Here is a 25,818-nt window from a genome sequence, read left to right on the forward strand (position 1 = left end):
TGAATCCAATTGCATCACGCAAATGTACATCTAAACTAAACGCTGCTACAATTATATATTTTCAATCTCGCGACACTTTTGACTAATTTTACTCACATATGCAACCACATTTACTTCATTTTGGGTGCTGGTATATATATATATATATATATATATATATATGGAATTTCACAGCACAAGTGTACATTAAAATTAAATGCTGCAACAATTATCTTATTTCATTTTCGCAACATTTTTGACCAATTTACTCACATGAGACCACATTTACTCTATTAAGTGTACTGGTAAATTAAAAGAATTGCATTGCGCAAAAGCACATCTAAATTAATTGCTGCTACAATTACCTATTTTTAATCTCGCGACACTTTTGACTAATTTTACTCACATATGCGACCACATTTACTTCATTTTGTGTGCTGGTATATGTATGGAATTCCACAGCGCGAGTGTACATTTAAATTGAATGCTGCTACAATTATCTTCAATCTCGCAACATTTTTGACCAATTTACTCACATGAGACCACATTTACTCTATTAAGTGTGCTGGTAAAATAATGCAATTGCATTGCGCAGATGTACATCTAAATTAATTGCTGCTACAATTATCTCATTTCAATCTCGCAACAATTATGACCAATTTACTCACATGAGACCACATTTACTCTATTAAGTGTACTGGTAAATTAATACAATTACATGGCACAAATGTCTTTCTAAATTAAATGCTGCTACAATAATCTCTTTTCAATCTTGCAACAATTTTGACTATTTTACTCACATATGCAACCACATTTACTTTTTTAAGTGTACTGGTAGATTAATACAATTGCACTGGGCAAATGTACATCTAAATTAAATGCTGCTAGAATAATCCTTTTTCAATCACGTGACATTTTTTGACTGATTTACTCACATATGCGACCGCATTGACTTTGTTTAGTGTGCTGGTAAATATAAGGAATTTCGCAGGACAAGGGCACATTTAAATGTAATGCTGCCATAGAATACTCATTTAAATCTCGCAACTTTTGACCAATTTACTCACAAATGCGACATTTTCGTTTTTGGGCTGGATAATTCTAAAAATTCAATTATCCTCTTTTTATTACACCACTTTGACTAATATACTTATGCGACCAAGTTTTATCAAGTGTGCTGGTAAATGAATCAAATTTTACAGCACAAGTGTTTAAATAAAATGCTGCAACTTGCAACACTTGGAACCAATTGTCTTGCATATGCGATTAAATTATCCAAGTATTCTGGTAGAATAATCGAATTGCGTAGTACAGGTGTACATTTAACTATAATGCAGTAACAATATTCTCTTTTCACTCACATATGCGACCACATTTCCCTTAAGTGTGCTGGTAAATTAATCAGATAGCTAGATCAGGAATGTCAGGCATCAAAACTCTTAAACCATTATTCCTTTCATGAACCCATAAGTCAAAATATAAATTTTGGCATTGAGTTTTATTCAACAATACAATCAAATTTCCTTTCAGCATTCAACTTGCTGATAATATTTACCAACGATAAACATTAAGAAGGATTGAAAAAATCTCCCATCATATATTAGTGAGGTGAGCATGAATTTGACACTTGAGGAAGTCACGGTGAAGTGCATTTAAAAAAAAGCTACAACAATGATGACTTAACACTGATGTTATTGACATGTCTGTCAACAATAAGGAAAAAAATACTCCGAAATGTACTGTAAAAATGTTCCTATTTTCCAACACTGATTGTGACACTTTAGCAAAACGTTTTATATTGTGTCACTTGTTTTGGCTGAGGGGACGATTTCTCAAGTTGCTGCCATCTAGTGGCTGAAGCGGACATCGCAGTTGAGTCAGTTGTCAAGTCGGCTTGTCCAAACTCTTGAGGATGAAGACATAGGAAAATAGAAATCAAGAGTGCCAGTCGAGCCTGCGCTATACACTCTCCATGTCTTCGCTTCCGTTGCCTTCGTCCTTGACCGCATCGCCTTCGCCGCCCGCCGCCGCTTCCTCCACGTGTGCTAACATGTCAGCCATGAGCGCCTCCTCCAGACGTTTCCTCACGCTGTACACCAGCTCCTCTTGCTTCCTAGAGGACCAAAAACACACCCAGAAAACGGTCAAAACTTTGCGCGAGTGCTGATGAAAACCCTTCATTAGGGCTGCAACAACAATGAAGAGCAGAGGTAAAGCGCTCATCTTAGGATCAAGAGGTCACGGGTTCGATTCCCGGCTCCTCAGAGTTATATGTCGAAGTGTTCTTGGGCAAGACACTGAATCTAATGCTTAATGCCCCCGATAGCAGGTAGTTGCGTTGCATGGCTGACACTGTTATCGGTTAGTGTATAAAAGGGAAAAGTGTGAAGCGCATTGTAAAGCGCTTGACTTGAAAAGCGCTTTATAAATGCAGACCATTTACATTTATGAGTGCCTCTCGCGGTAACATACACATACAGAAACCTCAAGTACGCATACTTCTTAACTTCTTAAGTTTGGGAGCATTTTAACCTGGAGACAGCAAAAGGGAAGACCACTTCCAAAGTTGGCAAAAAAGACTGCATATCATGGCGGTGCCTAGGTGACACACGGACATTTGAAGAGCACGTTGGACAGTTGAACGAAAGAGTCTGACTCGCCTCGGTAAGTTTCAAGTAACATTCAAGCCAATACCGTTTTGATGACATGCATCGTACATTATATATGAGTATACAGTGGGACCTCGCTACTTTGCGGTATCACGTTCGCGTGTTCAGAGGTTCGCGGGTCTAAAAAAAAAAAAATGTATATATACATTTTTTTTTTAAGCATTTTTGAAGAGGCGTCGCTACTTCGCGGATTTTCACTTTTCGCGGGTGGTTTTGGTCCCCATTAACCGCGATAACCGAGGGATTACTGTATTTCACTATAAAAGAGAGCTTGAGTGTTATGCCAGACTACCTGATAAACGTAGTTGAAATGAACTGCACGTCGTCCAAAGAACAAATGCTGGTGTTTGAAACTGTTAAAAGCGACTAACGTCAGTTGTTAAAGCCGTTTCATTTCAAACTGTTGTTCTTTTGTCAAAGACTTTAGTTACCACTGAATATACTTCACAAATCTTCGTTCGGTTTGGAAGTTTCGGTTCGTTTGGCAATTTGCATACTCTGCAGCCATTGAGAAGCATGCATCAAATAACTTCGTGCTTCCGGACTTTCCCAAGCCTTATAAGGTCGTGCACTTGCACATCATTTTCCAAAGTAGACGCTTAGAGAACACAAGAAAAATGGATAAGTGGTTAGGAATCAAGCCAAAACCTCAGCCCCAGAAGATTCAAAAGAAGCTAACAAAATTGATGACGCTACAAAACGTAAACGTACATTAAAAGCATTGTGAAAAGAGGAGTTCACATGGCTTGTAGCAGACGACGCAACGCAAACATTGCATGAATGAAGATGAGTCAATACAGGTATACACTGATGGCAGATGGAGAACAGCGATCTCATATACATGCAATCAATGTTATAAGTAGATTAATAATAAACTTAATTTTTAAGTGTTGTTCTGTTATATATTTTGATTATCAATCCTTCATACTTTGAAACAATGGGTTTTCTTGGGATGAGTCGCCTTATTGTCTTTCAAGTTGTGAAAAACGGGGCAGGCAACTTTATGGCAGGGCAGGCTAGTTTTTAGAGTTGTCTGCCCTGGTGTCAGCTAACTTTTTCTAATGAGTTTCAGACACTGCAAAATGCATTTATTTTCTTTACTGTTCTACTGCTGCTAATGAGACTATTCTTGTTTTACAGCGATTAAAAAAGGTTTACTTGATATTCATTGATTATTCATTGGTCTGTCCCTAAAAAAATGAACAAAGTTTTATTCATGGATTTATATCTTCACTGACTGAGCACTGCGCCCGATTGGTCTTAGATAGGGCATTTTTATTACATTTGTGTGCGAATCCGCAGTATATTCAAGATTATTTTTTTTTTTATTGTACCCATTTTTCTTGTGTTTATCATCATTTTCTACACAACCTCATGCTAAATTTTATTCTAAAAAAAGAATAATTATCTAGTTATTCGACTAATGTATTAGTTGTTAGTTGCAGCCCTACTCTTCATAGGACGAAACTTAACCTGATGTCCTCGTCGGTGACTATGAAGGCCTTGCAGAGCGGTTGCGTGGTGTTGAGCCAAACGCCGGGGTTCTTCTCCACAGCGGCCGACAGCTGCCCGGTGATGGGGGCGGCGCTGGTGTGGAGTGCGCTGGCAATGGCGGACAGGAGCGTTTTGTCCGTGCAACCTGGACCCACGCCTGCAAAAAAATGTATAAAATTTGTATACATGTATAGTATATATAAGGTCTAAATGTGAGAGTGCACCTTGTAACCCGGTGCACCTTATGGATCCAGAGAGCCATAATAGCAAAATGTTTTATTTTATTTTTGAGAGTCATACCATATATTTAAAGACAGAATTTCCAGAGAAAATCAAAGTTTTTAGCGCATTTTATTTCACTGTGTGACGTTAAATGATTTAATCTATCTATCTACCCTGGTCATATCCCTCGAGAGGGGTGACCGACAGCAAGACAAACACATACAATAACAAAGAAAACAAAAAAGGGGAAAAAAATAGCAAAAACCACACACAAAAATGTTTGGACCATGGCCAACCCAAATGCCTAAACACCCAAACAAGTTAGGCACCTCTGCACCCAAGTTGGTCATGCTTTCATCCCTCCAGATGAAACGGGACACAAGAAAGCGGCCATGTCAATCGGGTCAGGGTGACAACACACTATTCTATTCGACATCTTTCAATGGTTTACCCCTGCCGCATCATACAGGTGCCCTGCCCATCCCTTAGAACATGTCCAAACATCCCAGTATCCTTTTACAACACCTCTCCACTCATTCCTATCACCAACAATAGCTCTAGCTTTCACTAGATTTATACCTTGAAGACCTTTGGGCAGCTCCATCGTTTTCACCAATTCTTCTGCGATGTCGTATGCGTTCAGACCGCCGAGCTTCTTCTCCCAAAATAGCTAGAAATATAACCATAGATAAATCAATATTATTATTAATGTTCATTTTTTTAAGTGACAGTGTGTAATATTGAGTGCCTCCTAGTGGTACAAAAAAAAACATGATTCAATTAAAAAAAAATAATTTGAGTACGAGACAAAAATACATGAACTGTCATACCAATGTTTATTTTTATATATATAAAAAAAATATACATCAAAAAATTAGTATTTCTTTTAAACAGTGGAATCCCCACTAAGACTGCCACTATGTTTGTCTAGCACAGGGGTGTGAAACAGGCGGCTCGCAGGCCGGATCAGGCCCGCGAGACGACGCTTGGAGAAGCGCAAGAGAAAAGCGAGCTGCAGGTTGAAATGTGTCCACTTGATGCTGCCAAAGCCAGGTGCCTCTCAAAAACGTTGTACATGTATTTCTATCGCTCTCTCTCTTCCTCCCATTCTCTCTCTCTTTTCTTTCTCTTGCATGCTTTCCCCTTCTCTCTGGATTTCTTTCTTTCCCCCTCTCTCATTCTTTCTCTTTGTATCTCTTTTGTTTCCCACACTCTCTCTTTTCTCTCTCTCTCCCTTTCTTTGTCCCACACTTTTTACTTCTCTCCCTCTCTCTCTTATTTCTTTCTCTCTTTTTTTCTTTCCCTCTAATCTACTAGTCCGGCCCCTGAGAGAATGTTCATTCTATTGTGTGGCCCCAGAATTAAAATGAGTTTGACATCCCTGGCCTAGCAGGATGCCACCACACTGTGAGCTGTGGCCTTTGCTCGCTCCAGACAACACACTCCCAGCTAGTGGTCAAATATTGACATTGGAGCTTTAAGCTAAATAATTGGTAAGTGAACAGTTTCTGACGAGCAATAATGTTCTGAAGCTTACCTGCCGGGGCTGGTCCACAGCTTTCTGTGGATCTGTCTTGACTTTGTTGCTGGGATGGTTGGTAACCTTGGTAACGGGCTGTTTAAAGATGGAGGCGGTTTGTCTGACCGGAAGTGACGTGTTCAGGTCCGGTTTACCCTACAGAAAAAAGTGGCAAATAAGAATCTTATACACCATAGCCTATTTAAACGAAAAACTGAAGCTTGACGTCTATACCTGGCATAAGGCATCACCGTGTGGTAGAGGTAAGAACTTGAGCCCGGACTCAAACCCAGCCCAAGATTCGGCCATAAAATGTCAATCATGAAGTCGGGCTGGGCCGGGCTTCCCTTTCTTGACGATTTTTCAATTAGCCACTCGTTATGTGTTCTATGTTTCTTTTTCTTCGTAGAAGATCTGCGCAGCATGCACACTCCCCTGACAACCTTGGATGGGTGATTTTTTTTGCAGTCTCCGACAAGCCGTTCATTTTTAGAAATGGCAGATAGTACATTTTTGAGGTAGTTGGGTTATCGTGCATGCTGTGCACTTCGAAGCCGAATAAAATGTCAAAAATGATTTTTTTTTGTCTTGACTTTATAACTCAAATTGATCCGTTGGGCTTGGGCTTATTCGGCCTTTTATACCCTCACGGGATGGATTTTTCTAGGCCAGATCTTACCTCTACCATGTGGAATGCTAGGAGCACGGCAAAAACATACAAGGAGTAATCAACACAGCACATAAGATCATCGGCTTCTCTCTGCCCAGTCTAAAAGACATTGCCAGCTTGCGATATATAAGAAATTCCCACCCCAGCCACCACTTTTTTCACCTGTTGCCCTCTGGTAGGCGCTACAGGTACCTCAAAACAGGACAAATTGGCTCAGAAACAGATTCTGCACCAGGGCTATCACAACCCTAAACGAACGCACGAAACTGAAAACATATCTTGCGACAATTTTGGGTTTATTTATTTGTTATTATCGAATTAAACGGTGAAAAAATACATACGATGGCACGAATTTGTGAAATAAATATATATGTATAAATCTATTTATCTATCTACCCTGGTCATATCCCTCGAGAGGGGTGACCGACAGCAAGAGAAACACATACAAAAATAAAGAAAATAAAAAAGGGAAAAAGTAGCAAAAAAAAAAACACAAACATTTTTGGACCAAATGCCCGAACACCCAAACAAGTTAAGCACCTCGCCACCCAAGTTGGTCATGCTTTCGTCCCTACGGATGAAACGGGACACGAGAAAATGGCCATGTCACAATACACTCTTCTGTTCCACAGCAGGGCCCGACAGCTTTCACTGGTTTACCCCTGCCGCATCATATGGGCGCCCTCCCCAACCCTTAGAACACGTCTAAACATCCCACTAGCCTTATATAATATTGTATTTTGTTGCTATTTAGCTGCTGCTAAATGTTATTGCACTTCTTTTCATTGCACTATTGTTATGATGCACTATTCTTAATTGCATTATTATTGTTACTAAGGCCCGTTTTTCTAAACACTATGCTGTAAGTATGGTTAACTAATTGTTTTGCCTATTCATCCAGGTAGTCTTTTCTCTTTAACGTCTCTATATTACGTGCTTGACCCTAGAGTGCCATGTCTAATCTGGTTGCATACGATGTTTCACAACGTTGATATCAGTTACACTGAGGACAACACAAATTCTATAGCAGTCGATGGCAGTGATTGTATGGTCACATTTGTTGACGTTTGTTTTGCTCACCTTGTTCTGGTTGTTGTTGTCGTAACGCATCCGCTGGCGGTTTTTATTCAACTTGCTCATCAGCATCTTCCCCGTGCGGAAGTCGAAGGAGCTCAGGTCCATCTGGTTGCCGAGGTAACGAGCCAGCTGAGGCTTGCTCCGAAACTTCTTTCCAGACGGACTACGGCCACGGGTCAGAAAAATAACATGAGGGTCCTTGAAAAGACCACGGGGCTTTGACACAGAACATTCAAAGGCGGAACACGGCGCACGGACGGACATGCAACAGGCACGACTTTTGAATGGGCGATCGAAACCTTGCACTCAGGATGCATTCGAGATGTCATGACTTAATGGCCACTGAACATGTCCACAACATATTTCTTTTTTTTGAGGAGATGTTTTGGAGAAAAAAAAGAGAGCATGACAAATTAAAAATCTACACAAGTGTCAGAAAAATTCAAGGACAGGAGTCTCAATCCGAAACAATTTTCCAGATATTTTTACACAAATCATGTGTCGGACTAAGAAACAAGAACTATAAGACTTCCATGAGGAGGGATTATAGCAGAAACAGAGTACTAAAACAAGGGTCAGCAACATTGTGCCCGGGGAAACCAAGTAACCCACTAAGAACCCCTGAAAGGCCGACCAGTTCTGAAAGTAACTCAGTAGTGATGGCTAGGGTTGGGTAGGGTTACTTTAACTGGATTACTTTCAATTACTTTTGGATGACTCCAATACCAAATATGCTAATAAAAGACAAAAGAAACTAAATATGAATAAAATGACTACATTTTGTGCAGGCTTGGGAAGTAACGGAATACATGGAACGGCAAAAATTATGTTGGCAAGCTGTTTGGATTTATTTTCATTTTGTTTCTGTCGCATTTTATGTTCGTTTTGCCGGAGATCAAAGCCAGGAGAGAAAGCTTACCGCGTGTTGTGAGACATCAAAAAAACAATAGTCCAATTCTCATTAAATTTAATTCCAAAACGTTCTTAGTTCAAAAAAATAAAAATCTTATTAATGTGTTCACATTTCTAAGACTTTCATACTTTTTTATGTCAATGAAGGCCTTCTTTTAAAAATAATGCATTCAATGTCTTTAAAGACTTGTCAAAAATTGGAGGGATGGGTCATTGTGATTTCCTTGGAAATGTGATTTGTAGATAGTCTAACGAGGCTTGAAATCCAATAGATCTCCAGAATACGGCGTTCCCGCTTTTTGTTTTCAGTTTATGGTGCAGAATAAGAATTTAACAGAATTTTTCCCATGATATGACTTTAACAGGAAATGGAATGCCCAAAAAAGGTGGAAAATTTAAACTTTGCAGTGTTTATGCGAGTGTGCCGTTACATCTCTAAGATGCTGATCTTTTATTGGTCGACTTCATGTAAAATACTGCTCTGCTATTGGTGCGCGTCACTGCTTCATGAAGTTGCTGATTTGCTATTGGCTGTACTACCTTCCACAATGCCTTTCTCTTTTGTACTTTGAAAAGACTGTCGTGATTGAGGCTTACGGTGATTCTAAAGGGAGAAGCAAAAACATGATAACCATTGAAACGGAGCTTACGATTATTAAGAAATACGAAGAGGGCACACAAGTTGCAATGCTCCCTAAGCTGAATGGACGTTAATTAATTACTATGGCCGACTGTTTACATGCGAGGATGCGCGTGACGTCACGCAGATATTATCAATAACCACAGTTTTCTGTTCCCTACTACAAGGCTATTTTCACTTTGAGATACACACCTCAAAATAGATTGATGCCCCTTTTCTTGGAATCCCAGACCGGGAATTTTTCTGACACCCTTCAAACCTTCATGTTAAACATGAAAATCAACAAATATGAAGTACAATGGAACCCAATCGTGCATGTCACTCATGCGTCACACAATGCGTCTGACGTCACACGAAAACGTCACACGGTGCGTCTGACGTCACATAAAACACAGGAAACAGAAGACAAAGCTGGTGGGCCTACCACAAACTATACAACCGACCCGCCTCCCCCCTTTCTTGTCTCTGTTCCTCATCTGGCTCGTCTCCTCTGCTAAAGGAGAACAAAATTCTGCCGTTGTTGGGTCACTTCTGCTCAAAACGGGGGAATTCAGGAACATTTACGGACGAAAAGTCCTTTGACGACTTGATAAACTTTACCCCTGCCAGTCTGAACAAAATAGTCCTGTGTGTATATCCATCCGCGAACACACTTATCAGAAGTTAAGTCGAAGCACACCTCGGAGTAATACCTAAAATAATAGACGTCGCTTTTCCCGGCGGACAAACCCGACTTTCTGGTCACTTCTTCCATTTTCCAGCCCTTAGGCAGAGCAGTACAATCCCATCTTTTCTTCTCCATTCTCGCATTAGCGCGTAAAATGTTTCTAAAGACGATATTTTTTAGGTTGTTAGCTTAGCGTGTATCATAGCATAAACACGCGCCGCGCCACCCGGAACGCGACGTGCCCGTCGGCGCTACTTTGTCCAGCTAACGTCTCAGCGCTTTGTGATTGCTCGGATCGCTCCGCCGCGGTCCCGACGGCCACATCACTACCCATTAATCCCGCCCGTTTCTTCGCCGAGCCCTCGGCTGCTTCCGCGAGGAAAACAAGAGAACTCAAACCGGGCCAATATTTTCACGGGCTACCGTTGAAGGGGAAAATAGAAACAATAAAGTAACATGACAGGAAGTTAAAACGAAACAGACTTCAGAATAAAATCCAGAGAATCTTGGCTTCACCCGCGGGGGAAACGAGAATTTAGACAGCTTCAAGGACGTTGGAGCCCCAGTAGGAGAAAAAATACAAGTAAAATGGTAGAAAGTTGAAACAACCGATTTCAAAATAAAAGCGCACGCCTAACAAAGTTTGTAATTTAAACTGATAATCAAACACATAAATAGAACGCCGATAACAGTTATGACTCAAATATTGTGTACTAGTAAATAAAAAGACAAAATTGTATTGCTTGGTAGATCATTTTATTTATATATTACATATTCAGTCCTGAAAACAACAATTTTCTTGTTTTAGAAGGAGAAAAAACTTTGAAATGAGCACATTTATCTAGTATGCACCATATTGCATAATTTTAGTGATTGATATGAGGACTTTATTGCAGTTGGGGTGCACAGGACTTAGAGAACCACCGATGTGTTCTATACCTATATCTCCAAATATTTTAATACGATTTGGGGGAAATAACGTTTTTCCATCCTCAAAAAAAGTTGTTTTGGAGGGAAGTAAATTTTCCCCACTATATGACAAGCACAAATTTTAATACACCATCTCCTCCCTCTTGGCATCCACCCTCTAATTCCATTGTACCAGGTATGAGATTCCATCTATGGGCTGTTTTTGTTTGAAGGAGGCAAAAATATGATAACCATGGAGACAAAGCTTACAATTAGCATGAAACACGAAGATTGCACATGAATCGCTACCCTCGCTAAGTTTTATGGCCATAACAGATTGACCAACAGGACTATTGGTGGTACTGCTGCCACCCTTAACAGTGTGGGTGAATCTCCCTCAGGTCCTTTTCCCTCACATGGTTAGTCTGTGCCTCGCCATAATTGAATTTCTATTACAATTTATTTTGTTTTTATTATATTTTAACCATTGTGCGTGTCCGTATGATGTGTTTTGAGTTGTTGGGTGGGCAAGGGAGCGGGGATTTTATTGTCTTGTACGCTGAATGCTTTTATAAAGCACTTTGAGTGGCAATTTATTTAAATCTATTGCCTGGAAAGTGCTTTACAAATACATTTGATTTGATATTATCAAAAATAAGATGGCGAAAAATGCAAGGAAATCTAAGGGAAGGGCAATCATTGCAAGTAGAAATTTTAAATCAGTTTTAATTTTAATACACCATGCAATATTCTTTGGGCCCCTTCAATTAGTGCAAACTTTTTTATATTTTTTATGCCACTAGCCTTGTTTCCTGTTATCTTGAGTATCAAAACTTTAACAATGTTCAAGCAGTAATTTGCTTAAGGGTTTTTGGTTTGAAGAATGTTATTGACACTATTAACAGCAAATAAACAATATGAGGTTTGAACATTTTTTCTTGACAATTTTAACAGCAATTAAGCATTTTCACAATTTCGTTATATCTGACAATATGACGTTTTAACATTTTTTTCCGATATTTTTAACAGCAATTAAACACACAATTTCATTATATCATATCCCAACAATATGAGTTTTTATCGACACTTTTAACAGCAATTAAATACATTCGCAATTTCATTATATCATATTCTAACAATATGAAGTTTGAACAATTTTTATCGACACTTTTAAATTTGCTTAAGGGTATTTCAGTTTTGCTTATGGAGAGACAGAAAATAATATTACACGCCTATTTCATTTCTGTCCAAGGAGAATCTTGGACACAATCAACCTTGATGTCATGGAGGTGAGCGCTCAAAGTCTAACATTTGGAGCAGTGTTTGTCTTTAAAGGGACCGCCTGTAGTATTTAGTGCCCCCTAGTGGTACGAAAAAACTTCAAATCGGGTAATTGGGTTTTATAAAGAGAATGAGCAAAAAATGTGCATTTTTTTTAGCTATGTATCTAGCTATCTTTGTACATTTTTAGCTATTTAGCAAGCTATATACCTAGATTTTTACATTTTTTGCATGCTATCGAGCTGTTTTTACGGTTTTAGCCAGTTATCTAGCTCCAGTTTAGTTTTTTTACCTGAGTATGAAGTTTACAATATCATTAATATTTATATAATCACATTTGGCATTTAGATTATATGTAAACCATGTTACATATTTAATTTTTACATAATTTGCTTTACATATTTCCGTTACTACAAAAATATTTCATATAGCTGATAAAGGGCTATACAAATAAACATGACTTGACTTGACCATCTCCTTCCTCTTAGCATCCACCCTCTAATTCTTCTGTACCAGCCCAAGTCACATCACATCAAAAATCATTTAAATTTCATGTTTCCCTTACAACTATATTTCTTTATGTTATTTAATCATATACACATATGTTACATATGAATTGTACTTACTTTATGCGTTTTTTAAATATGTTTATCTAGGGTACAGAGGTTTCAGAACACATGAGTTATTTAGCATAGGTTTTAAATCCCAGAAAACACAAATTTCACTTTGCAATCCCCCTTCAGCTATAGCAGGGGTTTACTGTAACAGGAAATCTCAGAGCGTGATATTTTGTTGTGAAATACATTTCCGGAAATACCACCGTCACTGTTGTTTACCTTGATGTCGGTGTCGGGTAGCAACAATGTTCTCTGAAAGCAACGTTAATGTTCCAAATAAACGTCAATAATGACTAAAAATTTCGCACGTCTAGAAGAGAATAATCACCCCAAGCGTTCATGAATATCGACCTTCACTCTTGCTTTTAAGTTCCACGTCGTTTCACGAAATCGGAGAGGCGTTTCACCACAATGCCGAACGTTGTTGTCACTCTCATTTTCTTTCTTGTATATTTTGAATGAACAAGGCGGATTTTTCTAACCCGGCGTGAATTGCACGTTTCGTTTTTTCACGGGGGATAGAAACACGAGCGCGTGTACGGAGATCTGCGTGCAGGTTGAACATACGCGGATCTGTCAAAATGGCACAATATCCACGCACCGCTACGACCCCACGCCGATCGCAGACGTGGGGGGAATAAAAACACATTTTCGAATATTGCGACGGTGCAAAAACGACATTCACGCTGCATCACTATTTGCACGGACGTACGGGTGAAAAAAAACGCAATTCGCCGGATCGATGATCAACATTCCGATTTATGCATCCAGTAAAAGCGCGTTTTGCGATAAATCCGTTTGAAAAGCCGCGCACGTTTTCTACTTACTCGTTTTTATCCATCTTGGAGACACTGAGGTTTTGTTCCTATCGCTGTATTAAATCCCTTCTCCTTTCGGCCTCCTCCCCCCTCTACTACTGGAGAAATTATCCACGCAAATTTCGCCGTCTGCTTGATAACGTGACTATTGTGTCGTAAGAGAGAGGGAGGGGGAGATTAAATGGGCTGCATTTCTATAGCGCTTTTCAAGTCACCGAAGACCTCCCAAAGCGCTTTACAATGCGCTTCACACTTACCCATATTTAGAATAACCCAATCAATGGAAAAACGTTTACTCAATTATGCATGGTACATTTGATTGATTAGAATACCCGGGATAATATTGGGCATTCAATATACTATTGTTACCAGAGTTATTCTAAAAACCCAATGACAATACACTATAACATTTAAATTTTTCATTCAATACATTAAATGTTAACATCCACTGCAGCCTGGTTATCCTGGAAGGGGGATGACCTCATGTGCGGTCCCTTCTCAAGGTTTCTTCATTTTCCTATGTTGAGGTTTTGAGTTTTTCCTTACCCTCATGACAGTTTTAGATCAGGGGATGGCGTAATGATAGTCTGTACAGCTCTTTGAGACTTCTTGGGATTAAGGCGTATACAATTTTAACATGACTTGAAGTGTTTTTGAGTTTTTCCCCTGCCCTCATGTCGGTTTTAGATCACGGGATGGTGTCATAATAGTATGTAGTTTGCAATAATCTGTGGTCTGTGCAGTCCTTTGAGACTCCTTAAGATGAAGGGCCAAATAAATAAACAAGACTTGACATGTTTTTGAATTTTTTCCTGCCCTCATGTTGGTTTTAGATCAGGCGATGGTGTCAGAATAGTCTGGAGTTTGCAATAGTCTGTGGTCTGTGCAGCCCTTTGAGACTCTTTGTGATTAAGGGCGTCACAAATAAACATGACTTGACTTGATAGCAATGCTAAAGCTACCAACGCTAGCAAAAAGGGAAGCGAAAGACAGCAGAAATACGTCCAAAAAAGAAACACGCGTAAAAATAACAGTTTTTTGGGGTTTTAACAATTAATTTCAATGCAAAACATTAAATGCCGCTATCAATGCTAACAACGCAAAAAAAAAGCAGAAATATATAGCCAGAGATTTGCATTAAAATAAATAAATATTTTTTTAGATATTTATTTGCAGGTCAAACAATAAATGTCACTAGCATTGCTAATGCTACCAACGCTATCAAAAAACAGGATTTGATTTCCCTTTATGTTCCTGCTCAGAGCCTCTTCTCTGAAAATGCTGGTCTTCGGGTGACTCCAAGAGCCAAGAAGAAATCTGCAGGCTCCAGAGCAATCATCATCCAGGCCCCGATACAGTGGAATGCCGCGGGATTCTACCCTTATCAATCCACCTACCAATCAAAAGACAAGCATAGGAATATACACCTGTGTTCCTGCATAATAGTGTTTAATTAACACGTTTATTTTTTATATAGGCTATCATAATAAAGTAACAGATCGTAACAGTTATTTGATAAAATGCATCCCAGCTGGTTCCTGGCAGCATTGTTGTCAGCTCATATTAAACTGGCGATAAATCAAAAATTCCATTCATCCATGCTCCCAGCATACAGATTCAAGTTGTGAGAGAAATAGAGGGAAGAGAAAGACAGAGATGAAGAAAAGAGAGAAAGAAAATTTGAGAGAAAGGGGCTTCCATTAGTTTATGATTCAAATTTCGATTCATATTCAGTCACTTAGTTCATTATTTTATTTTTTTAAATCTTTTTTTAAATCTATTTTTTTCCTTTTTTGGGGGGGATTTTTTGTTTTCCTTTTCATTAATCAAATTTGTCTTTATATTCCCCCTTTTGTGAGTTTTTTTTTTTAATTTTTCTTTTTATCCTGCCTTTTTCCTTTCGTCTTTCTATAAGAAAGGCTAGGGAAAAAGTGTGTTTAGGTCACTTTAAGTCACTAGTTTGTTTTCTTCTTTGTGTTTCTTAGCATTCGTTTTCAATTGCACCTGGTGGTTAAATTATCACGCACTGTACCTTTAAATACTGTACGTAGTTTAATGGAAACAAGAATGGACTTGAACATGATTTCTATAAGGTTAATTCAGATCTCGACTTCTAACCTGGACCAAATAAGGTTCGAAGGTTCAGGCATCAATTTATACATCTTTGGTATGTAAAGATCTACAGCAAATACAATTTACCGATAAAAATAAAATAAAAACTCAAATTATGGAATACCCAAGAACATCATACTTACGTCAGATGTTATTCTCGATCGCTTTTGCGCCAATTACCTACGCACGCTGAATCAGTACGATGTAAACTAAGAAGCTAAGCTAGCTTGATGGTTCACAAGACACAGTCGTACTCATATTTGTATTTCTCACGAAAAGAAAACAAATCACATACAATAAAGATGAGTAAACGTACCACGTTCGTACAATTAGGACATTTTTGGCACCGAAGAGTTTATTTAGCAAATTTGGACCATTCTGAGCGTTTCAGTATTTTGTGCTTATGCTAGATAGGACCCATAGCTGCCCAAACCACGTGCCTGACTAATATTTCTTCAAGGTTCGTCGGGTGTCCATTGCGTTTGCCTGAATATATTTTGAACACATACCAGAACTACCATAGTCCCCTTTGATAAATTGGTTTTTATTTTCCTTTCAATGTACACAATAAAAAAAATCAACACATAGAAAAAAGGTAAAATCTCTATTTAAAAATGGAACAATTATTGCTACATGAATTATATTCATATGTATTTCAAGAGAGGCACTCTGGGGGTCGGTAGCCCTACCGGAGTCTGTCATTTCATCACGGAGGTTGTCCTATCTGTCGTAATATTATTCATTTTTTAAATGCAACTAAAACTATAAAGGGACAATGTGTATTGTTTGACCCATAAATTTTGCTTTATTGCCTTGCAACAAAAACTTATGAAAAAGCAATACAAACTACAGATACTCAAAGTGAGCCAACCATATAATTCAGGAATATAAAACTCATTTAAGCTTGGAGCCACATCTTAGAAAAAAAAACTCACGAGGGGCCAAAATAGTAGATAAGAGAGAAAGGGCAAAATATAGAAGTAGAATAGGCAAAAAATAGAAAGAGAAAGGGGCCACAAATAGAGAGGAGGGGGGGAAGACAGAGAGACAGACACAGAGACAGAGACACACAGACAGAGCTATAATAGCGAAAGAAAGAGAAAAAAGGAGAAAATAAGAGCAGAAAAGGATAAACATATAGAAGGGAGAAAAAGAAGGAAAGACAGAAAGAGGGAGGAGATATATAGAAAAGAAAGAGAAAAATGAGTGAGAGACTATGAGAGAAAAAACAAACGAGCAAGAGATGAGGGAAAGCATAAGCCAGAGGAAAAAATGAAGAGTGAGAAAGAAACAACTAAAGAGAGAAAAAATTAACAGAGGTAGAGAAAGGGAATGAAAGAGAGAATTGCCCAGCTTTTTCCAGGCTAATGGGTACCTGTAGCAGCAAGATGGCGGACAATCATTTCAATATTTCGACCTGAAAAATTTAGAAAAAAGGGTTAATTTAATTTTGCTCATCATTTAATATTGTTATAACGTTGTTTTTTACCCCCACCAGGCACCAAACAATACACAGCCCCTTTAAAGTCATGTAAGGATGATTTTCTCTTTTTGCCGTGAATTGGAAGGTGTTTTGCCGTTTTTATTGGTCTTCAATATAGATTTCGATAGCGAGTCGGGTAATTGATCATAGAAATAACAAAAATACATTTTCACCCCCATATATTTTAACATATAAGTCAAAATGGCATTGATAATAGAGCGTTAAGTGCAGCAATATGAACAGAAAACACAAAAAAGCTACTTGAAATAAAGAATTGTGGGGGAAGGGTGAAAACTAAGACCTCCTTTTTGCTGAAAAACGCATGTGTGAAAAGAAATCCCTTAAAGACTTTGGACCCGTCCAACAGCAGTTTACAACAAACGAATCCAAAACAAAAACAATTAAACAACATCTACGTAACACTTATTTTTTTATTTTATTTTAACTAGATACAGCGAAAGAAAAACTCTTATATGACTTTGAACTTCTTCCTGAAAAAACAAAAAACTTAGAAGGGAGGGTGGGGGAATGGACAAGTACCTCTTTTAATCTCCACGATAAATGAAATGATATGGTTCGACAAACGTAAATGGAAAATACAATTTCAGGCACTGATAAGGTATCACTCTCCCTTTTATGACATCGTTAAGTCTTGAGGATGAAAAGGCCACACTGTTGATTTGAATAGGTCTTCTTTTTCTTCATCTTCATTTTTGTACAAAAACAAAAAAAAAGCCCTACCTGTCATTTGTGATTACGTGTCGGTAGGGCAAATTGACAACATGAGATGGGAATAACATGGCAAATAACACTGATTTGATCACCTGACACCCGAAACGACAGTCTCGTCTTTTTCAGTGGAAGAAAAAAATGGTGAAAACAAAAACAAAGTAATTGACACACGAAGGCGATCCACATTTGAGTATGGCGGCTACATTCAAAGAACCAGTTGCATATTCACCGTTCACCTACACCGCGTTTATCTTCAGTGCCGCCCAAAAACAGGTCAAGAATTCAGAGAAGCCTTCCGAGTCCAGCTAGAACTAAAAACCTTCAACAGACGTTGTCTTTCCTCTGCCGCCCTTTCCTGTATTTGTGTCCAACACTCCCTTGTTAAGTTCATCTACAATACACTCTAAACTTCAAACTAATATTGCCATTTATGTCAAAAAGAAATCTACAATGTATAGGCTAACAAAAAATATATATTTTAATATATATTTGAATTTTCGAAAAAAGGAAACGCGTTCGGAGAAACGAAAGGAGTGGATGTACGCGTTATGCTTTTCTCGGAGGGAGAAGGAAGGCGAGGGGCTTCTTATTTAGTGGGAATGATCGTTGCTGGAAAAGGCTTGTTAACTCCCCAACCCGAAAATAAAACACACTTTTCTCTTTCTCCAGGGCATAAATTCAGGGGGCAAATCATAAACCTCAAGTGTGCTGACGTCGTCTGAGCTATTTTAAAAAAAAAAGCCCCAGCTTCTCTACGAGTGCTGAAAATGGCTTTTAGCACCCCCCCCTCACTCCACAAACATAGATGCGTTACACAACTGTGCTTTGTCACGTTTGCGCTTAAGTTGCAAAGCAGTAGTGCACACCTGACGCGTTGTCCGAAAAGAGGAGAAAACAACAGTTTAGTGGCGAATCCTCAATTCCAGGTTGTCCAAATGCCTCGAGGAATACAAGCGGTCCTTGTTTAAGGAATTGTCCAGAAAGGGCCACCTTAAAAAATACGTATGGCCTTCTCAAAACAAAACAAAAGTCACTGAATTTAGGCAATTCAAATATGGGCTTGGTTACATAACATATGTAAGACTGTACCATCACACTGGGAATGACATACATTAAAAAATAATTGCTCATACACATAAGCAATCCCTCACAAGAAATGTTCCTCAGGTGTAAAGCAATTTGCTTAAATGTCGACTAGAAAAAACATTGTGTGGCGTTGAGGCACAAATCCAAGTTTCAATTTGTGATTCTTCATCCTTTCTCTCGTTCACCAGAGGGACTCTCGGCAGTGTTTCAAAAGGCCTGAATTGTGGCAGGACCCAAAACAAAAGAAAAAAAAAAAACACCCCAAGAGGGGGGAGGGGAGTTCTCTGGTGTTCAATCGTTTTGTAGAGACCAAAATGTCAAAGTTTTTTGTACAGAAATATAATATATATAGATGTGTGTATATATTCATATTTAAAAAAAAAAGTTTCTTCACATTTGAGCTTGTAGTCATGGTTGGAAGTGCGACAAACAGGCTGTGTCCATTTTGGCAGTTTGCATGAGTGTGTGTGTGTGTGTCTTGTAACTTGAATGGACAGTTCACAGACTTGCCCACACATGCGCCATCACACACACTGAGAGTTAACAGGTGGAAGAAATCTGTTAAGGCCACATCTTCTGACAGCCAAGGAAAGTCCACCGCATCTAGAGGGGCAAAGAAGGAAAAATATTTTCAAGAGACAATATTAAATCAGACGCAACATCTAAAGTCACCAGCAAAATCACGCCAAAATGAATTTCTTTGTAGTTTCCATTAGCCACTGTTATACGCGAGATAAATGTTCCTACTTTATGGAGTTAAAATGATGAGTTGGTGAAAGTACAGTCGACACCCTGGACATCCCTACCATACGATGTTTTCAATTTACAGTCAGGGATGAGATGTTTTTTTGGTCCCCTTTTTAAAAAGGCATTTTCCATACTATACGACATTAACAACAACATAGGTTGCATCTCTAAGATGCATGTCTGCTTTTAGTTGACATCACAATGCGGATGTTGGTCTCCTGCTTCTTATACCGAGCGACAACTTTGTTTCAAGCAGGTGCCAGTGAAAGGAGCTAAAACAACTAATCTTAAGCAGCATTTGGTGTCCACTCACCCGGTACAACTCGCCGAGCTAGTCTGCTGATGAACGGCAAACAAATCTAGGGGTCGCAGCTTGCCGATTGTGTATATGAAGAGTTTACACATGAGTTACGGCATACAGACAAGGCAGTGTAAAATGGCGCACGCTAGGAGATTGTATTCTACTGTGGATTGCTACTGAAATTCTGCCATTCAATATGGTTGAGAAACCAGCGTTCAGAGACATGCTGTACAAGTTTAATAAGCTGTACGGACTACAAGGCCAAACAAGTTCATATTCAAATTGATGCCATGTAACCAGAGCTTAAGCTGTGCAATTGTTTATTTTTAGTTTCTAAGAAACTGTATGTTCACTTAGTTACACACCTCTTTTTACGTTTTTTTGTTTTCAAAGCTTAAGAACTCCAAGAGACATGTCTGCTGCTGTTAGCTGCATTTACTTAAAATGTGTTGAAAACTTAAAACATGAATAAAAGCAAAGAGACATTTATCTTATCTGCTGCTGTATTCACATTAAGTGTGTGTGTTGAAATTAGAGTTTTTTTTTCCTCATCTTTCTGTACACTGTTCAATTTTGCACTTTCTTCTTGAAAAGTTGCGTCAAAGACCTTATGACCAGTTACCTCACCTGTGCATCTTTCCTCACAAAGTTTTAACCTAACAGATTGAAACTGTTGCATTCGTTTTAATAAAAAGAAAATAATGTTAAGTTAATAATGATGTCTTGATTAATTATTCAGTTGATTTTTTGACCATTACATTGCTCTTCTTTATAAGGGGGTACAGTTTATATCATATTAAGCTGATGTTATCATAAAAGCATTCAATGCAGAAAAGGTTTCTTTTTCCTGTCAACCGTGATTTATGTGACAATTATTGGTCTCCAGAAATTCATAATCGTGACAGCCCAACTAATTACCATGGGTTTCCAGCCTCGCTATATTGTAATTTGACTCTGTGATTCTCACCTATGAATGGATTAATGTCGTATCCCTATGGTCGAAAGTTGAAGCAACACTGACATCTTACCTGGTGTTACATGTGACCAACCGGGTTGTGCCCATCTCCTCCGATACTTGGGTGACCTCCTGAGAGCTGCATGGGCGCATCGCCCACCACTCCTGACACCTTTTCCTCTTCGCGGCGCTTTAAACACGCGGCCTTCGGGTTCAGGTTGCGCTCTGAAGCGGTTCGTAAAGGTTGCACGCAAGTGACAGATTAAGAAAAAACATAACAAAATTACAAAAAACAACCAACAAAATTACAAAAACCAACCTCTGACTTGTTGTTCTAAATTGAGTATAACGTTGACAGCTTGATGCAAGATGAGGAGTTTGGTCTGAGGTTTGTCGTGGCTGAGATGCAGCTGGCACATTCTCCCGAGCTCCTTGAAGGCCTCGTTGATGTCCCGTACTCGCAGGCGCTCCCGGGCGTTGTTGGCCACTCGCCGTTCACGCTCGCGTTCCATCTTCACCTCGGGCGGGAGGTCCTCATCATCTTCGTTGTCCTGACTGGAAGGAGATAGCATGATGACTGGGCTGACATTGACACAAACCAAAAATACTATATTTTTCAGATAACATGTGGCAGGTGTCCCCAGATTATGCAGATTACAGCAAGAATAAATAAATGTATACAGCATTCAATATGCTTTGGTTTACAAAATCAACTCCACAAATCAGGAACATACTATCATTCGTAAATCAGATGGCTCCAGAACCAATATACAGTAGTTCATCACATAGTGAGCACTTTCAGACACTAGACAGGTTTTCTACTAAAGGAACTTACTCATCTTTCTGGTCTGAAAGGCTAGAGAGCATCTGGAGGGTCAACGCCTCCTTTCTGAAAATTGTGACATAAAAGGAAGGGGGGGATGTCAACAGCATTAAACAGCTAACATTGCCATCTGGGGCAACACAGGGTTTAGTTTAAATGGAGTTTGACGTCCTTTATGAGAGACAAGATTCCAACAATTGCAGAGTGCAAAAAAACGAAAAACAAAATATTCTTCTTCATATTGTTTGTCAAAAAAAAAAAAAAAAAAATCTATTTAAAATTTTTTGATAACCTACCTTGATCGAATGCGTGCCGCTTTGGAATCCTTCTTTTCATCGTCAGATTTGTCCGCGTTAGACGAGTTTTCATCATCCTCCCTATCTTCTCTTTTGATGTCCGAGCTGCTGGAGGAGTGTGAAGAGCGCGTGATCCCACCCGGAAGACCTGTGGAGCACAAGTGCACACTTGGGTTTTCGTTCATTTCACAAAACAAATAGTGCAGCTTGTTGGGCTGCCACTTACTGCTGAAGCCTTCTGGCTGGCCGACTGCTGGGGTGGACCCGGACGCGTGGTGACCGTGCAGAAGTGTGCTGCTAGGCGGAAGGCCAGTGGGCTCCTCATGTTTTGCTCCCTGTTAAATAGATGTGTTTATATCATGGATGAAACCAGATTTAACTGGAAATTATTGAGAACTTCAGTATGGGACCAGCAACTCAGTGAATACAATTTTAACTGTTCAGGTCCCATTTGCATGTAATTCAACAGCTGCCCACAGGGTGGAGTAATGCATTCGTTTAACAAGACCCGCATGTGCCTTCTTACATTTGAATACTTCTCAAAACTGAATGACACGACTCTTGACAACATACTTAAAAATGTGAAATATCCAAAAATATAAATATAAAACCTTACTGACAAGCCTACCTAAATCTATAATATATCAATATTTTTTACATCTTTTGATAAACATAAATTCATATTATCTATGAATGTAAAGATGTGAATAGCTAGTATGTTGGATTACCATAGCAGGATGTCTATTACTGAGGGCGAGGCTGGCATTTGGGAAAGCTGGAGAGAGGGCTCCAAGGCCCCCGTTGTGAACTGCGGACAGAAGGCTATGCATGTCGGGGTGGGCACCATCCAAGCCTGGCCCTTGGCCTACAGCATGGTTCCGGAGCACATGGATGGCCTCCTCCAAACGGTCTTCCATTTTACTCTGCTACAGTAAGACGGAAATGATAAGGGTTTGAAGATGTTGTGATTGACCATTTTATAAAATATGAATATTCCATATGTTAATAAGATTTTGTAGCATACCAGTACATGTGGTTGCCCTTCGAAACTAGGTGAGGTTGGTCGCTGCCACTGCGACTGAGCTCCTGCACAGAAACATTAGGCTAACAATAAGTAGTCGTTCTTGATTCTTATAACAGCGGGAATGCCATTTCTTAACAAAATTAAGGGTTACGCGATTTCAACAATATTTTGAAGTAAAAAACTAAATTGTTTAAAGGATAATTCAGTTATAATATTTCAAGAGTATTGCACTTTACCAGTTATAGCCTGTGGAGATCCTGGAGTAGATGGAGCTGAGGAGAAGTTATTACTGTTGTGGTCCGAAGGATAAATCTGTAGAAAATTATTATGAAAGAGAGTTTTTCACTGATTGCATTTAAATTAAAGCATGGCAATTCATGTTGAAAATTAAAGACGAGAACGAAGTTTACCGAGGCAAGAGCCTTTCCGATTTCATCTCCAGAACTGCCCGCTGTGGTGGCTCTGGTACCTGCTGCAACAGATGGGCAAAACAGGTGATTTATTAGGAATCCCCAGTAAAATATTCAACCAAACAAAGTCAGAACTAGTTTTCATACCCATGATGGCCTCTCCGTTTATGGCGGGCGTGTGGTTGTAGGTGGTGGGGGCAGTGTGGAAGCCATTAACTTCGCTACCATGCAATGGATAATTCTGTATGCACACAGACAAGGGTAAAGGCATACACTATTAAGGCTCCCCGTTAAAGTAATTCCCTTAAAAGGAACAAAAAAAGAAAAGAAAAACGCTGCATGTGCGACAGACATGCTCAAGAACTAAAAGTCCACCCACCATCCTGTCTTGTGGGTTCAGTGATGAGAAGGTGCCAGGTGGTCCAATGTGAGGGGAATTGCCCAACATGGCCGAATACCCAGGCGATGACCATAGGTCTTCTGCTGAGGGCAAACAAAAATTCATCCTTGTGATGCAAGAATGTTAGATTACAGCAACAAAAAGCATGTAAGTGAGTTACCACCTTGCATGTAGAAAGAGCCCGGGTAGACTGCTCCGGGCTTAGCGCCAGGGTAACCTCCATTGTCTCTGGCATACTCCTCACCGGATGTGGATGCGTACACCTAAACAAACCAAGAAGGAAGTTTACAGTGAGGCTCAGTTGTTTAGATCCGCATACTAAGGCTCGCTTCATTAAGCCACAAGATGGCGAGAGGGAGTCTGCGTGCCAGTGGAAGAAATGCAATGGCCATGGCATGCTGGGCACAGCTAAAGCCTAGATCCCGGCACGCAGCAAGCGCTTCCTCTTCCTCCAAGGACCCCAATGACATCACGCAGGCTGTCCGCCAGCCCTCCCCAGAAACACACGACCACACAGTGTGTGTGTAACACAGAGAGCCAAGTCACAGACCCAAGCATTCAAACGCCAGACATTCTGTCAAACAAGAGCCATCGCATTCTGTGATGGTTGTTTTGTCGAGATGATCGCAACTGAAAAACTGTCTGCTGAGCATCTCAGCATGCTAGTTCAGTAGACCCCAGACAAGACAACAAGAACCCCCAGTTTCTCAGATTCATCGACAACCTCTCAATCAGCCTCTTCACCCGGCCCCCTTCTAATTGTGTTTCATATGGCAGGATACAGGATGAGAAGAATAGGAGCAATGCTGCAAAGAATGCTAATCCAGAGAAAGATTTTTTCTATAATTTGATTTAACAGGGAGAAGTGGAAAGGGAATGGAGAGATGCACTTCTAATTACAGAGCCATCTGCCTGTTCCTGGACCACGTCCAACTCCACAGGCAGCTGGGCTGAGAAGGAGCGAGGGGAGGAAGAGGGAGAGATGGGGGCTGGGATCCAGTCGGAAAGAGAGAAACTGCAGTGAGTAAAAAAAGGGGGGGTGGACGATTGAGAGTAGAAGAAAAAAATGAGGACCCCAATGATTTATGAAATGGGTAGATAGATAAAGGGTGTTGAGGGAGGGAACCAGTAGAAGGTAATCTAAATGACTTAAACAAAGCTTGATATGGCCAGGGGAGTGTGAAGGAAACGGGAGATTTAACATGATCTGTGTTAATTTGGGAGACAAAAAACATGACTGAGATGGCTTCATTTAACAATGGGCTTTGAGTTGCTCTTTCATGGGGAACAAAACCACGTGAATCCTGTTGCTCTACATGGCAACGCCACAAAACGTCTCGTGCCGTAATTATATTCTCGGCAAGAAAAGGGATTGGCAGGTTAAAATCGACATCTAATAGGGCTTTAATGCAATTCGGGTTTTGATGGTGCAAACGGGTTTCGGATCGGAATACACTAGTAAGAGCAGAATGGAATTAACATCCAACTAATTGTGGATCTGTGTTTTTCACGTATGTCACGGTTGGTATAATTATGTCCACGTAGCTCCACGTTAGTGTCGGTGGTGACGAGTGCGGTAGGTACTGTTTAGTTTGCTCCCGGCAAGCGCTCGTTGGCTGCCTACTGTGTGTTGTCTAGCCAGGTAGTCTGGGGTTAGAGTCGTTTTTTCCTTGTCCCTTGATCCATTTTGGCCGGCTTTGCGTTTAACGCCGTAGCTGTTGCTGCTTTTTCTTGTTGTTTCTGGGTTAGTCTGGCTGCTTTGCTTTGCAAACTGTTTTTTGGGTCGGCCAGCCTTGCATTTTTACGCCTAGGCTGCCACCATCTTTCGTTGATCTGTCCAGGTTAGCCCACCACTGGTCGCTCTCTGTACGTTTTCCTTCTTTTTTCTCCAGTTAACCTCTTTTGGGCTGCTCGCCCTTTTTGCTACCATTCCTGCATCCACCTGAGACACAGCGCCCAGGCATTCTCCACAAAA

At 39.8% G+C, this 25,818-nt stretch overlaps 2 protein-coding genes and 1 long non-coding RNA gene across 13 annotated transcripts in view; all 3 read right to left on the bottom strand.

The window, feature by feature from the left end:
• Window positions 1-1,458: 1,458 nt before the first annotated feature.
• Window positions 1,459-13,637, bottom strand: mbd3b (methyl-CpG binding domain protein 3b). Of its 4 annotated transcripts, none has more exons than XM_088349754.1 (7): window positions 13,484-13,593; window positions 9,607-9,675; window positions 7,634-7,793; window positions 5,902-6,039; window positions 4,944-5,034; window positions 4,122-4,299; window positions 1,459-2,092 (listed from the first exon to the last, which is right to left on the bottom strand). In XM_088349754.1, exons 1-7 carry the CDS (start codon window positions 13,495-13,497, stop codon window positions 1,939-1,941), a joined length of 804 nt encoding a protein of 267 aa, XP_088205880.1. In that variant the 5' UTR covers window positions 13,498-13,593; the 3' UTR covers window positions 1,459-1,938. The 4 variants fall into 4 exon arrangements, with proteins under 4 accessions (XP_088205880.1, XP_088205882.1, XP_088205881.1 ...); XM_088349756.1 differs by lacking the exon at window positions 13,484-13,593 and adding an exon at window positions 9,875-10,305; XM_088349755.1 differs by lacking the exon at window positions 9,607-9,675 and having other exon boundaries at window positions 13,484-13,637.
• A 968-nt stretch (window positions 13,638-14,605) lies between these two features.
• Window positions 14,606-16,009, bottom strand: LOC148355742 (uncharacterized). The gene is made up of 2 exons (XR_015852310.1): window positions 15,730-16,009; window positions 14,606-14,867 (listed from the first exon to the last, which is right to left on the bottom strand). It is a non-coding gene; the product is annotated as an uncharacterized LOC148355742 (long non-coding RNA).
• A 1,473-nt stretch (window positions 16,010-17,482) lies between these two features.
• Window positions 17,483-25,818, bottom strand: part of tcf3b (transcription factor 3b) — a 36,230-nt gene continuing 27,894 nt past the window's right edge. For 2 of the 8 annotated variants that reach the window (XM_088349216.1, XM_088349210.1), the window contains 13 exons: window positions 24,007-24,106; window positions 23,823-23,926; window positions 23,591-23,684; window positions 23,444-23,505; window positions 23,270-23,345; window positions 23,034-23,095; window positions 22,738-22,935; window positions 22,236-22,344; window positions 22,010-22,157; window positions 21,726-21,779; window positions 21,210-21,445; window positions 20,964-21,115; window positions 17,483-19,490 (listed from right to left, as the gene is read on the bottom strand). In XM_088349216.1, the coding sequence (XP_088205342.1) occupies window positions 20,970-21,115; window positions 21,210-21,445; window positions 21,726-21,779; window positions 22,010-22,157; window positions 22,236-22,344; window positions 22,738-22,935; window positions 23,034-23,095; window positions 23,270-23,345; window positions 23,444-23,505; window positions 23,591-23,684; window positions 23,823-23,926; window positions 24,007-24,106 (1,389 nt within the window). In that variant the 3' untranslated portion in view covers window positions 17,483-19,490; window positions 20,964-20,969. The remainder of the gene's footprint in view (window positions 19,491-20,963; window positions 21,116-21,209; window positions 21,446-21,725; window positions 21,780-22,009; window positions 22,158-22,235; window positions 22,345-22,737; window positions 22,936-23,033; window positions 23,096-23,269; window positions 23,346-23,443; window positions 23,506-23,590; window positions 23,685-23,822; window positions 23,927-24,006; window positions 24,107-25,818) is intronic. The other 6 variants (XM_088349213.1, XM_088349214.1, XM_088349212.1 and 3 more) reach the window with 6 other exon arrangements.

Source organism: Urocampus carinirostris, chromosome 12, assembly GCF_059441175.1.
Source record: "Urocampus carinirostris isolate Australia breed hairy pipefish chromosome 12, RoL_Ucar_1.0, whole genome shotgun sequence".
Taxonomy (NCBI): domain Eukaryota; kingdom Metazoa; phylum Chordata; class Actinopteri; order Syngnathiformes; family Syngnathidae; genus Urocampus; species Urocampus carinirostris.

Excerpts from the sequence above, each read along its gene's own strand:
- mbd3b (XM_088349756.1), bottom strand. The coding sequence starts at position 9,984 with ATGGAGAAGAAAAGATGGGATTGTACTGCTCTGCCTAAGGGCTGGAAA. Across the intron at positions 7,794-9,606 it reads GGTCGGTTGTATAGTTTGTG|TCCGTCTGGAAAGAAGTTTC; the intron begins GTAGGCCCACCA and ends CCGTGGCCGTAG. Across the intron at positions 4,300-4,943 it reads GCTGCCCAAAGGTCTTCAAG|GCGTGGGTCCAGGTTGCACG; the intron begins GTATAAATCTAG and ends ATTTTTTTGCAG.